This window comes from Pristiophorus japonicus, chromosome 1 (assembly GCF_044704955.1).
Source record: "Pristiophorus japonicus isolate sPriJap1 chromosome 1, sPriJap1.hap1, whole genome shotgun sequence".
NCBI lineage: Eukaryota > Metazoa > Chordata > Chondrichthyes > Pristiophoridae > Pristiophorus > Pristiophorus japonicus.
The window spans coordinates 71876250-71890741 of NC_091977.1; the positions used below are offsets into that span (position 1 = coordinate 71876250).

Below are 14492 nucleotides of genomic sequence, written 5' to 3' on the forward strand. Positions count from 1 at the left end.
CTACTTTTGAGGTCCTACATTTTAATTTAGCTCCTCGCTCCTTAAATTCATCTCGTAGGACCTCATCCCTTTTTTTACCTATATCGTTGGTACCAATGTGCACCACGACAACTGGCTGTTCACCCTCCCTTTGCAGAATGTCCTGCACCCGCTCCGAGACATCCTTGACCCTTGCACCAGGGATGCAACATACCATCCTGGAGTCTCAGTTGCGGCCGCAGAAACGCCTATCTATTCCCCTTACAATCGAATCCACTATCACTATCGCTCTCCCACTCTTTCCTGCCTACTGTGCAGCAGAGCCAGCCACGGTGCCATGAACTTGGCTGCTGCTGCCCTCCCCTGATGAGTCATCCCCCTCAACAGTACTCAAAACGATGTATCTGTTTTGCAGGGGGATGACCGCAGGGGACCCCTGCACTACCTTCCTTGAACTGCTCTTCCGGCTGGTCTTCCATTCCCTAGCTGTCTGTGGACCCTTCACCTGCGGTATGACCAACTCACTAAACGTGCTATTCTCGTCATTCTCAGCATCGTGGATGCTCCAGAGTGAATCCACCTGCAGCTCCAACTCCGCAACGCGGTCGGTCAGGAGCTGGAGGTGGATACACTTACCGCATACGTAGTCGTTAGGGACACTGGAGGCGTCCCCGAGTTCCCACATGGTACAGGAGGAGCATATCACGTGACCGAGCTCTCCTGCCATGACTTAACCCTTAGATAGGCAACAACAATGCTAAAGTTTACTCATTGTTATAGAAGAGAAAAAAGAAAAACTACTCACCAATCACCAGCCAATCATTTACCCCTTGGCTGTGACGTCACCTTTCTGTTTCTTTCTACTTCTTTTTTTGCCTTCTCCCTGTAGCTGCACGGGCTCGCCTTTTATAGTCCTCACCAACGGACCTCCTCGACGTTGGGCCCCGGACTCCCTGCTGTGCCTTTTATAGGCCTCACCAACGGACCTCCTCGACGCTGCTCCCGACTGCCGCCGACGCTGGGCCCCGGACTCCCTGCTGTGCCTTTTATAGTCCTCACCAACGGACCTCCTCGACGCTGCTCCCGACTGCCGCCGACGCTGGGCCCCGGACTCCCTGCTGTGCCTTTTATAGGCCTCACCAACGGACCTCCTCGACGCTGCTCCCGACTGCCGCCGATGCCATTTAAAATGGGCCGCCCATTTAAAATGGAGATGAGGAGGAATTTCTTCTCAGAGGGTTGTAAATCTGTGGAATTCTGTGCCCCGGAGAGCTGTGGAGGCTGGGTCATTGAATATACTTAAGGCGGAGATAGATTTTTGAGCGATAAGGGAATAAAGGGTAATGGGGGGTGGAGTGGAACTGAGTCCATGACCAGATCAGCCACGATCTTATTAAATGGTGGTGCAGGCTCGCGGGGTCAAATGGCCTACTCCTGCTCCTATTTCTTATGTTCTTATGTTCACACACAGTGCATCCTCGCAGTGATTGCCCGCTATCCGGGGAGCGCACATGATGGTTTCATCTTGCGTGAGAGCAGTATCTCACGAATGTTTCAGCGACATCGGAAAGGGTGCGGCAGGCTGCTCGGGGACAAAGGATATGGCCAAGCCACCTGGCTCACGACCCCACTTCCGCAACTGCACCACAGAAGCCAAGGAGCGCAACTATGAGAGCCATGCCATCATCCACAACATCATTGAACAAACAATTGGGGTGCGAAAGCAGCGCTTCCGATGCCTGGACCGCTCTGGAGGCAGTCGTCAATACTGTCCTCCAAAGGTCTCCGAATTCATTGTGGTGTGCTGCATGCTACACAATTTGCCCATCATTGCCAGTGGGGATTGCAGGCATACCTCAGGAGGAGGACAAAGAAGAGGAGCCTGGCGAGGCCCCGATTGCACAGCCACCCCATCCATGGGGGAGGCCGCCGCGTCCAGATACTGCCGGACCAAGAGCCACACGTCACCAGCTCACAATGGAAGAAGCTGAGGGATGTAACTAAAACTGGCCACGCTATGTACAACCATAAAGACACATCTCCGGTGAACTTTGGAATGATACACACGACACCAATGGCAAATGGTCAAAGTGGAAATTTACTCTCACAAAGTAACAAATAGTACCCCCACCCACCCCACTAACAAAAGAAAATGGTTCAATAAACAGCTTTCTGCTGCAAGGCATTCAAGTACAATGCATTTGATTACTTCAACTGAACTATTTCAAGCCACAGTGCATGAGTGTTCCCAGAACCCTTAAAGGGACTTTCCCGGAGCTTTACTGCCCCTTCCCTTCAATCCCCTCCCATGCCTGCTGCTCCTCCTCCTCCTTCTCCTCCTCAGATGGCTGCAGCAAGGCTGCTTGAGGGCTGCTGTGTTGTTGGGCCAGACAGTGCAGACAGCACAGGATGATGCCCTGGACCAGCTCTGGGCCTAGAAGGCCCGGTTACGGACTGCTGAGCCTCAGCATCGGCGGAAGCAGTCTCTGATGGCTCTGGTGTGGACTGGGTAAGGTGCATGTTGGAAGAGTCAGTGGTGGGAGCTGGAATGCTGTCATTCTGAAGAAGGACAGCACCTTCCATTTCCTGGGAACGAATGATGCTCAGACAGGGCTGGGCCTCAGCTTTCAGAGCCCGACGTGTCACAACTTGCTAGCCTGCTTCGGCACCGTCACTTCCCCATTGGACAGTGGGGCAGGCATCACCAAGCTGCAGCATAACTTGTGCCTGCAATTCGATCTCTCCTGCGAGGTCAGCCATGGCATGCGCCACACAGTATGGAACTCCACTGATGCTGCTGGAGGCCACCTGCCTCTGACTGGGCAAGGATGGCCTTGCTGGAGTCCTCAGATGTATGGACAATGCATGAGGCAGCCTCTGCAACACTCAAGTTTGTCTATGTTCTGGGGATCCTACCCAATGCACCCATGCACGGTGCACTTCCCTGTTCTCCCTGGACATTGCCACTAAGTCCAGGTCCATGTCTGCCTGTTCTTCAGCAGGACGACTGTGCCGGCTCACCGTCCGGAAAGCTGGCCTCTGAGCTTCCCCTCCTGCTCGGTGTTGCTGTAGGTCACTGGGGCCAGGAGCCACAGTCCGCAAACCCCGGGAAATTGCCTTCGTCCCTATATGTTGTGTCCACAGATGGTGCAACTTTTGGGCTGTGAGGTTGAGGCAGCACACTTTCAGCCCCTACCTCATCGTCGACCCCGTGGCCAGATGTAGCTGCCTCCTGGGAAGGCTGGCAAGCTTGTGGCTGATTATCTGTCGGCAGAAAACACGAGATGTGTGGTGAGTAGCAGGGGAGGGGTCAGGGTGATAGCAGGAAGGTGGCATTGAACATGTATATGTAAAGACGCTAGGCCATTTCATATTAGGAGTCAAGGAAGTCAAGTCAGTTGCAAGTTCCATTTACATACCCTCACTACCCGAAGGGGGCTCGGCATCGCCCCCGACCACTGCGAGAGGGATGGAGTACAAAAGCAGGGAGGTCCTGCTGCAACTGTATAGGGTATTGGTAAGGCCGCACCTGGAGTACTGCGTGCAGATTTGGTCACCTTTCTTAAGGAAGGATATACTGGCTTTGGAGGGGGTACAGAGACGATTCACTAGGCTGATTCCGGAGATGAGGGGGTTACCTTATGATGATAGATTGAGTAGACTGGGTCTTTACTCGTTGGAGTTCAGAAGGATGAGGGGTGATCTTATAGAAACATTTAAAATAATGAAAGGGATAGACAAGATAGAGGTGGAGAGGTTGTTTCCACTGGTCGGGGAGACTAGAACTAGGGGACACAGCCTCAAAATACTAGGGAGACAATTTGAAACCGAGTTGAGAAGGAATTTCTTCTCCCAGAGGGTTGTGAATCTGTGGAATTCTCTGCCCAAGGAAGCAGTTGAGGCTAGCTCATTGAATGTATTCAAGTCACAGATAAGATAGACTTTTAACCAATAAGGGAATTAAGGGTTACTGGGAGCAGGCGGGTAAGTGGAGCTGAGTCCACGGCCAGATCAGCCATGATCTTATTGAATGGCGGAGCAGGCTCGAGGGGCTGGATGACCTACTTCTGTTCCTAATTCTTATGATCTAATGATCTTATGACTAATGTGCGAACTGGGGTGCCCATAAGGGCCGAAACTCGCTGCTCCACCTCAGTGAGCTCCAGCTGTCTGCTGAATGGCGGCAGATTAGGAAAAGGGGAGGTGCAACGAGACCTGGGTGACATGGTACATCAGTCATTGAAAGTTGGCGGTGAAGAAGGCAAATGGTATGTTGGCCCTCATAGCTAGGGGATTTGAGTATAGGAGCAGGGAAGTCTTACTGCAGTTGTACAGGGCCTTAGTGAGGCCTCACCTGGAATAGTGTGTTCAGTTTTGGTCTCCTAATCTGAGGAAGGACGTTCTTGCTATTGAGGGAGTGCAGCGAAGGTTCACCAGACTGATTCCCGGGATGGCAGGACTGACATATGAGGAGAGAATGGATCGACTGGGCCTGTATTCACTGGAATTTAGAAGGATGAGAGGGGACCTCATAGAAACATATAAAATTCTGACGGGACTGGACAGGTTAGATATAGGAAGAATGTTGCCGATGTTGGGGAAGTCCAGAACCAGGGGACATAGTCGAAGGATAAGGGGTGAGCCATTTAGGACTGAGATGAGGAGAAACTTCTTCACTCAGAGTTGATAACCTATGGAATTCCCGACCGCAGAGAGTTGTTGATGCCAGTTCATTGGATATATTCAAGAGTTAGATATGGCCCTTATGGCTAAAGAGATCAAGGGGTATGGAGAGAAAGCAGGAAAGGGGTACTGAGGTGGATGATCAGCCATGATCTTATTGAATGGTGGTGCAGGCTCGAATGGCCTACTCCTGCACCTATTTTCTATGTTTCTATGAAAAATTATGAAATTTTGGGTGATTTTAAAAATTGCCTGTTGTGATTCTTTCATAAGAACATAAGAAATAGGAGCAGGAGTAGGCCATTTGGCCCAGCGAGCCTGCTCCGCCATTTAATAAAATCATGGCTGATCTGATCCTGGGCTCAGCTCCATTCCCCTGCCTGCTCCCCATAACCCTTCACTCCCTTATCGTTCAAAAATCTGTCTATCTCCACCTTAAATATATTCAATGACCCAGACTCAACAGCTCCCAGTGGCAGAGAATTCCAGATTCATGACCCTCAGAAGAAATTTACAATCTATATTAATGACTTGGATGAAGGGACCGAGTGTAATGTAGCCAAGTTTGTTGATGATACAAAGATGGGTGGAAAAGCAAGTTGTGAGGAGGATACAAAGAATCTGCAAAGGGTTACAGACAGGCTAAGTGAGTGGGCAAACATTTGGCAGATGGAGTATAATGTGGGAAAATATGTTATCCACTTTGACAGGAAAAATAAAAAAGCAAATTATTATTTAAATGGGGAGAGATTACAAAATGCTGAGGTATAGAAGGATCTGGGGGTCCTTGTGCATGAAACACAAAGTTAGCATTCTGATACAGCAAGTAATTAGGAAGGCAAATGGAATGTTGGCCTTTATTGCATGGGGGATGGAGTATAAAAGTAGGAAAGTCCTGATACAACTGTAGTACTGCGTACAGTTTTGGTCTCCTTATTTAAGGAGGGATGCACATAGAAACATAGAAAATAGGTGGAGTAGGCCATTCGGTCCTTCGAGCCTGCACCACCATTCAATAAGATCATGGCTGATCATTCACCTCAGTACCCCTTTCCTGCTTTCTCTCCATTCCCTTTGATCCCTTTAGCCGTAAGGGCCATATCTAACTCCCTCTTGAATATATCCAATGAACTGGCATCAACAACTCTCTGCAGCAGGGAATTCCACAGGTTAACAACTCTCTGAGTGAAGAAGTTTCTCCTCATCTCAGTCCTAAATGGCCTACCCCGTATCCTAAGACTGTGTCCCCTGGTTCTGGACTTCCCCAACATCGGGAACATTCTTCATGCACCTAACCTGTCCCGTCCTGTCAGAATCTTATACGTTTCTATGAGATCCCCTCTCATCCTTCTAAACTCTAGTGAATAAAGGCCAAGTTGATCCAGTCTCTCCTCATATGTCAGTCCAGCCATCCCTGGAATCAGTCTGGTGAACCTTCGCTGCACTCCCTCAATAGCAAGAACGTCCTTCCTCAGATTATGAGACCAAAACTGAACACAATATTCCAGGTGAGGCCTCACCAAGGCCCTGTACAACTGCAGTAAAACCTCCCTGCTCCTATACTCAAATCCCCTAGCTATGGAGGCCAACATGCCATTTGCCTTCTTCACCCCCTACTGTACCTGCATGCCAACTTTCAATGACTGATGAACCATGACACCCAGGTCCCGTTGCACCTCCCTTTTTCCTAATCTGCCACCATTCAGATAATATTCTGCATTGGAAGCAGTTCAGAGAAGAAGATTCACGAGGTTGATTCCTGAGATGAAGGCATTGTCTTAAGAAATGAGTACAGGCACAACCTGCTTAACCTTGGAGTTTAGAAGAATGAGAGGTGATCTTATTGAAACGTATAAGATTCTGAGGGGGCTTGACTGGGTAGATGCAGAGATTCTCCCTCGTGGGGGAATCTAGAACTAGGGGGCATAGTTCAGAATAAGGATCGCCCATTTAAAACGGAAATGAGGAGGAATTTTTTCTCTCAGAGGGCCGTGAACCTTTGCAATTCTCTACTCCAGAAAGCTGTGGAGGGTGAGATATTTGAATATATTTAAGGTGGAGATAGACAGATCTTTGAATGATAAGAACATAAGAACATAAGAATTAGGAACAGGAGTAGGCCATCTAGCCCCTCGAGCCTGCTCCGCAATTCAATAAGATCATGGCTGATCTGGTCGTGGACTCAGCTCCACTTACCCGCCCTCGCCCCGTAACCCTTAATTCCCTTATTGCTTAAAAATCTATCTATCTTTGACTTGAAAACATTCAATGAGCTAGCCTCAACTGCTTCCTTGGGCAGAGAATTCCACAGATTCACAACCCTCTGGGAGAAGAAATTCTTTCTCAACTCGGTTTTAAATTGGCTCCTCCGTATTTTGAGGCTGTGCCCCCTAGTTCTAGTCTCCCCCACCAATGGAAACGACCTCTCTGCCTCTATCTTGTCTATCCCTTTCATGATTTTAAATGTTTCTATAAGATCACCCCTCATCCTTCTGAACTCCAACGAGTAAAGACCCAGTCTACTCAATCTATCATCATAAGGTAACCCCCTCATTTCTCGAATCAGCCTAGTGAATCGTCTCTGTACCCCTTCCAAAGCTAGTATATCCTTCCTTAAGTAAGGTGACCAAAACTGCACGCAGTACTCCAGGTGCGGCCTTACCAATACCTTATACAGTTGCAGCAACACCTCCCTGCTTTTGTACTCCATCCCTTTCGCAATGAAGGCCAACATTCCATTTGCCTTCCTGATTACTTGCTGCACCTGCAAACTAACCTTTTGCGATCCTAAAAGAGTTTCATGCACAAGGAGTCGCCAAGATACAGAAGAAGCTGGTGGACTTCTTCTGGAACAACAGGAAGCACTGGGTCTCTGCCGCGGTCTTGAGTCTCCCGCTTGGGGAGGGCGCCCAGCTCGCGACTTTCCGTCTTCAGACCCTGCAGAGATACCTTTACGTTGAGCCCCCTCCTAGGTGGCGTGCTCTGGCGATGTATTTCTTCCGCCAGCAGCACAGCCTCAACTACGACACGCAGCGAGTGTGGGAGGCATCAGGACCGTCCTCCGGGAGCTGCCTGTCTTTTACAAGGAACTCATCAGGGTCTGGAACAAAGTCTCCACCAAGCGCAGCTCTCCACCGGCTGGAGTGGCGGCTGTCCTGCAGGAGCCGCTGCTCGGGAATCCGTACCTCCACGACCGAGGTTTTGGGTGGCGGTCGGACGAGAGGGCTGTGGCTGGTGAGGTGACCAGGGTCAGGGACCTGCTCGATGGCGGAGGAGCGGGCTGGATGGCGCCAGACACGCTGGCGCGGCGCCTAAATTCTGCCAACGTCCGCCACGCGGCCGATGCCATCGAGTCGCTAAAAAGAGCTCTGGGCCCCGACTCCGTTAGGTGCATCGAGGAGGCTCAAGCACGTGGGGAGATCCCGTCCGAACTGACCCCCGTCCGGACGGAATTCCTCATCGGCGCCAAACCCCGGAACCACCCTCGGGGGCCGGCGCCTCACAACTTGAGCCGCCTCGGGGAAATCCCCTCCATGCCTTTCAGTTCCGCGCGGAGGGGTTTCCTGCACGGGCTGCTCCTGCACACTCTCAACTTTGCCATCCTCACCTGCCGTCCGGACACGCCATGGCGTACCATCTTGCCGTCCGGAGGAGGCGGGGGTCCCCGATGGAGGGCACTCTACGCAGGGGTCCTCCCACTATTTGTCGGGGACTTGGCCTGGAGGGTGGTGCACGGAGCAGTGACGTGCAATAAATTTTTAAGCCGGTTCACGGGCTCCCAGGCCGCCTGCAATTTCTGCAGTCTGGAAGAGTCCGTGTTCCATGTTTTTATTGAGTGCACGAGGTTGCAGCCCCTGTTCTGTTATTTAAAGGGGCTGCTCCTGAAATTCTGGCTGCACTTCAGTCCCACACTCCTGATCTTCGGGCACCCTGTGCAGAGGGGAGCGGGTAGGTCCGAGGGCCTCCTCGTAGGACTGCTCCTGGGCACGGCCAAGGGGGCCATCAGCCGGTCCAGGCAGCGGGCGGTCGAGGGGGTCGTTCAGCCAGACTGCCTGCCTCTCTTCCGCGCATACATCCGGTCCAGGGTGTCCTTGGAGATGGAGCACGCGGTGTCCACCGGTACGCTCGCGGCCTTCCGCGAGAGGTGGGCACCGGAGGAACTGGAGTGCATCATCACGCCCGGCAACCAAATTTTAATTTGATTTTATGTTTTTAAGTTAATTTGTTTTAATTGCCGGTGCTTTTAGTGTCCCCCTCCCCTTTTATAGGGGGCACTTGGAAAAAAAATTGATTCTGTGCCCAAAAAAAACCCCCAAAAATAAAAAAAGGGCCTTGTAAATGTTGGTGTTTCCCCTAGATCGGGGGGCACGGTTTAATGTTTTTTTGTTTACTCCTAAAAGAGTTTCATGCACAAGGACCCCCAGGTCCCTCTGCACCACAGCATGTTGTAATTTCTCCCCATTCAAATAATATTCCCTTTTACTGTTTTTTTTCCCCAAGGTGGATGACCTCACACTTTCCGACATTGTATTCCATCTGCCAAACCTTAGCCCATTCGCTTAACCTATCCAAATCTCCTTGCAGCCTCTCCGAGTCCTCTACACAACCCGCTTTCCCACTAATCTTAGTGTCATCTGCAAATTTTGTTGCACTACACTCTGTCCCCTCTTCTAGGTCATCTATGTATATTGTAAACAGTTGTGGTCGCAGTACTGATCCCTGTGGCACACCACTAACCACTGATTTCCAACCGGAAAAGGACCCATTTATCCCGACTCTCTGCTTTCTGTTCGCCAGCCAATTCTCTATCCATGCTAATACATTTCCTCTGACTCCGCGTACCTTTATCTTCTGCAGTAACCTTTTGTGTGGCACCTTATCGAATGCCTTTTGGAAATCTAAATACACCACATCCATCGGTACACCTCTATCCACCATGCTCGTTATATCCTCAAAGAATTCCAGTAAGTTAGTTAAACATGATTTCCCTTTCATGAATCCATGCTGCGTCTGCTTGATTGCACTATTCCTATCCAGATGTCCCGCTATTTCTTCCTTAATGATAGTTTCAAGCATTTTCCCCACTACAGATGTTAAACTAACCGGCCTATAGTTACCTGCCTTTTGCCTGCCCCCTTTTTTAAACAGAGGCGTTACATTAGCTGCTCTCCAATCCGCTGGTACCTCCCCAGAGTCCAGAGAATTTTGGTAGATTATAACAAATGCATCTGCTATACCTTCCGCCATCTCTTTTAATACCCTGGGATGCATTTCATCAGGACCAGGGGACTTGTCTACCTTCAGTCCCATGATAAGGGAGTGAAGAGTTATGGGGACTGGGCAGGCAAGTGGAGCTGAGGCCAAGATCTTATTGAATGGCGGAGCAGGCTCGAGGGACCAAATGGCCTACTCCTGCTCCTATTTTTTATGTTCTTATGTATATCAACATTAAAGGGATCTGAATTGCATTCAATAAAAATCTGATTATACATAAGTAATAGGAGTAACGGGATACTAAACTAAAAACAAACACACACACGTATACATAAATAAGTTGGATAGACTTTTTTTTTTCCAACTCAACAACTATTTTGTGTAAAACATATCAAGTGCTCCCTTATTAAAGGGGCACTAGAACCGACAAATTAAACTTTTAAACATTAAACAAGTCAAATTAAAATGTGGTTACCGGGGGTGATGATGCACTCCAGCCCCTCTGGTGCCCACCTCTCATGGAAGGCCGCGAGCGTGGATAGACTTTTGAGCAAAACTATGGGACAGCTGAGACCAGTTATCAGCAATTCCTACACCATGAGGGACTCCACAATGCTTCATGTGTCCTGGATAGCCACGTGTGCAGGAAGTGCTTCCAGTTGCTGAGCTTGAGGAGCACTCAGAGACAGCGCAGGGAATATGGGAGGCTGGGAATTTTCTGAGTGCACGTTCTCGGAGGTGGTAACTCAAGCATGCATAAATCCTGAACTTGCGGTCAATTTCAAAGGCGGTATGATAGCGTACTCATACCGCCTGCAAATTCTGCCCCACCGATCCTGGGGAACTTCCATGCAAAACATCTCACATGAGGCAACCAGTCCATTATTTCTGCAGGCAAAGAGCTATTGTACATAACTGATGATCTGGCATCTTGAATCTTGAATTTCCTCGAGTCTACTTACACCAGCAGCTTCAACTCTTGTGACATCATCATAGACAGTCCTTCAAAATCGACTTCCACTCTAAAGCTGAGTTCTCAGGTGACTCAGGGGAATCACAGTCTCTGTCACAGGTGGGACAGTGGTTGAAGGAAAGGGTGGGTGGGGAGTATGATTTGCTGTAAGTTTCTTCCATTGCCTGCGTTTGGTTTCTGCATGCTCTCGGCGACGAGACTCGAGGTGCTCAACGCCCTCCCGGATGTTCTTCCTCCACTTAGGGTGGTCTTGGGCCAGGGATTCCCAGGTGTCGGTGGGGATGGTGCACTTTATCAAGGAGGCTTTGAGGGTGTCCTTGAAGTGTTTCCTCTGCCCACTTGGGGCTTGCTCTGTAGGAGCTCCAAGTAGAGCGCTTTCTTTGGGGGTCTCGTGTTGGGCATGCAGACGATGTGGCCCGCCCACGAGTGTGGTCAGTGCTTCGCTGCTGGGGATGTTGACTTGAATGCGTGACACTAGTTGTGGCCAGCAAGTTCTTAGAACCAAAGGTCCAGACACTCCTTGCCTAACTGTAGATGAAATCAATTTAAAATGCAAAGTGCGGGCCAGATTTGGACACTCCTGTCCTACATCATCCACCAGCTTTGAAATAGTGACCATTCAACCCAACAGTTTTATTCCTTTCCCTTTTATGCTTGCTTGTTTGATTCAGTTTCATTCAAAGACGTACGTTTCTTCCAGTTTCGACGAAGAATAACTTGTATTTTCATATACCTGTCTCTTCACAGCAAATAACATTCTGCTAATCACTTACAATGCTCCCCCTCCCCTCTTCTCTGTTGCCCTTTTACGTGATTCCTGCCGGCTCAAACTTTGAAGCACGTGTGTCAGGATTGGTGAAAAGAATAAGCCAGCAGCATCTTCCTGCAACAACGGACAGACAGGATCTTAAAGTGACGGCACGTTTCATACCAACCGGAAGCCCGGAATCGCGGGGCAGCCTCGGCAGATAACATGGCACCAGTACAGGTGAAGGTAAGGTCGCTACAGGGCGAGTGTGATCCGCTCTCTCTCTCTCTCTCACTCAGCAGCTCCACTGAGCAGCAGCGATGATCTTGTGCTCTGCTCCACTCCCCCCCCCCAGAGGTTGCACTCAGTGCTCGGCGCGCTGCCTCGGAGAGCTGGCTGGGCTGCTGCAGGATGCAGCCGGGCCGGGCCGGGCCGGGATCCCAAGTGAGGCGCGCGCTGTGCTGTGCCGCGGGATTCCATCGCCCATTGTTCGCTGGCCGAACGCAACTTGTTGCCCATTCAATGTTCGTAAATCCCGCCCTTCGGCCCGCGCCAGCCGGCTGCTTTGGTTGGCTGTCGCCCAATGAGCCCGCGTCTCGTGCAGTCGCTGCAGGATGAAGTTCTAGCAGTGACGCGGGGCTGCAGAGTTTGAACTCTGATGCACAGTCTACACTTTTCCAGACTGCGATGATGCACTTCGTACCACGTGATTGAATATCATATATTGAATGTCATGTATATCTCGGAGGTTAACACATCACAAGAGAAAGGGAATATGTCGAATGACATATTTAAGAAAATGCTTTAAGAAACTGAATTTAAATTTTCCGAAATGCACCGACCTTTTTGGCTTCGTGCCCGAGAGAAAGAATTACATTTATATAGCACCTTTCACAACCTCAGGACTTCCCAAAGCAGATTACAGCCAGTGAAGTATTTTTGAAGTACAGTAGTCACTGTTGTAATGTAGGAAATGCAACAGCCAATTTGCACACAGCAAGCTCCCACAAACTGCAATAATGACCAGATCATCTGTTTTTCTTAGTGTTGAATATTGGCCAGGACACTGGGATAATTCCCCTGCTCTTCTTCGAAATAGTGTCAGGAGTTCTTTTACGTCCACCTGAAAGCAGACCGGGTCTCGGTTTAACATCTCATCCGAAAGACAGCACTTCCAATACTGCTGCGCTCCCTCAGTACTGCACTGGAGTGTCAGCCGAGATTTTTATGCTCACGTCTCTGGAGTGGGACTTGAAACCATAACCTTCTGATTCAGAAGCGAGAGTGCTACCAACTGAGACGGCTGACATTACTCTCATAGTTGGATTAAATAAAAATAAAACATTTCTTGCATTTTTTTAAATATAGCAAGAATAAAATTTTCTCTAATTTGCCTCATTATTACTAGAGCATTAGTTTTGGTTAAATAAAACAAGTCTCGTACATTCTCCAACCTTGCAGGCAGAAACTATGCAGATAGTAGTGACTGGATTTACTTTATGGGACAGAAGTACTGATTCTTACATTCATGGATGATTTTGCAAATTTATGGACTAGGATGAAATAGGCAAATTCATTTTGTAAAGAGTTGGTTTAAAAAGTATTTCTGTAATCTTATTACATTCCTGATCAAATCACTGTGTTTGCAGTGAAGAGGTTGAACAAAAGAACAAAAATAATGGCATTTGCATGATGTTATATAGGTAGTTGGAAACTTTGGCTATCATTTCCTGAATGAGGCTTTTCAAGTGACTGGGGAAATTGCTGGAGCATAAACTAAATTTCTATTGCACGATCCCAAGTCAGTTCTGCATATACAGTTTTTGAAAAAGATTAAAAGTTTTGATCTTTCCTCAGTCTTTAGCAAAGTTATACACAAGTAAAGCCATTTCACGAGCAATGCAGGGATGCACAGAAAGGCTTCAGCCACTTGTACTGGTGTTGGCCATGTTGTTGGTTATTTCTGCCTTTACTTTCAATGTCATTGTTGTTTACAACATAGCCCCAAAGCGGCGAGGGCAGCAGAAGCAGTGCCGCAAAAAAGTCAATGCCGGGGCACTCACTCAGCTAAGAGAGCCGTGTACAGTCAGCACCTCACTGCTAACCTGCCGTGCCTTGATGACCGAAACGCAGAATGCCCACAGCTCCTCGTAGAATGTCCAGAATCCCCTCCAGGCCTCCATAACCAGTGCCTGCGTAGAGACGCTCGGTCACTCAACCAGAAAACACCAGGACTGGTTTGATGAGAATGACCAGGAGATCCAAGAGCTAATAGATCTCAAGTGCAGGGCATTTGAGCCTTAAACAACAACCCAACTCCTGACGGCTTAAGGCCAAGGTCCAACAAAAAACTCGGGACCTTAGAACAGATGGTAAATGGAGAAAGCACAGGAGATACAGCAGCTGGCCAATAGCCTTGATGTGCGAGGATTCTTCATCACAGTCAAGGCCACTTATGGTCCAAACACCAAAGGCCCCACCCCACTGCTAGCCAAGAACGGGGAAACACTCAAAGGACACTGAGGCAGTCAGGGCCCGCTGGAAGGAGCACTTCAAAGATCACCTCAATCGAGACTGTCTTTGACTCGAGTGTTCGACTCCATCCCGCAGCAAAACCCCAGCACTGCACGAGGTAGAAAAAGCCATGATAGCTTAAGAACAACAAGGCTACAGGAGCGGATGGAATCCTCGCTGAGGCACTGAAGTATGGCGGAGAGGCACTGTTGGCGCGAATACATGACCTCATCTCTCATCTGGAGGGAGGAGAGCATGCCGGGAGATCTCAGAGATGCAGTGATCGTGACCATCTTTAAAAAAGGGGACAAGTCCGACTGCAGCAACTACAGAGGAATCTCCCTGTTATCAGCCACTGGGAAAGTAGTCGCTAGAGTCCTC

General features: G+C 49.3%; 1 protein-coding gene and 1 long non-coding RNA gene across 2 annotated transcripts in view; one reads left to right on the top strand and one right to left on the bottom strand.

The window, feature by feature from the left end:
• Positions 1 to 2059: 2059 nt before the first annotated feature.
• Positions 2060 to 11992, bottom strand: LOC139226379 (uncharacterized). The gene is made up of 2 exons (XR_011587253.1): positions 10352 to 11992; positions 2060 to 3243 (listed from the first exon to the last, which is right to left on the bottom strand). It is a non-coding gene; the product is annotated as an uncharacterized lncRNA (long non-coding RNA).
• The window catches only part of mtap (methylthioadenosine phosphorylase), a 306586-nt gene continuing 303819 nt past the window's right edge, over positions 11726 to 14492 (top strand). The window contains exon 1 of the mRNA XM_070857020.1: positions 11726 to 11843. Within this exon, the coding sequence (XP_070713121.1) occupies positions 11823 to 11843 (21 nt within the window). The 5' untranslated portion in view covers positions 11726 to 11822. The remainder of the gene's footprint in view (positions 11844 to 14492) is intronic.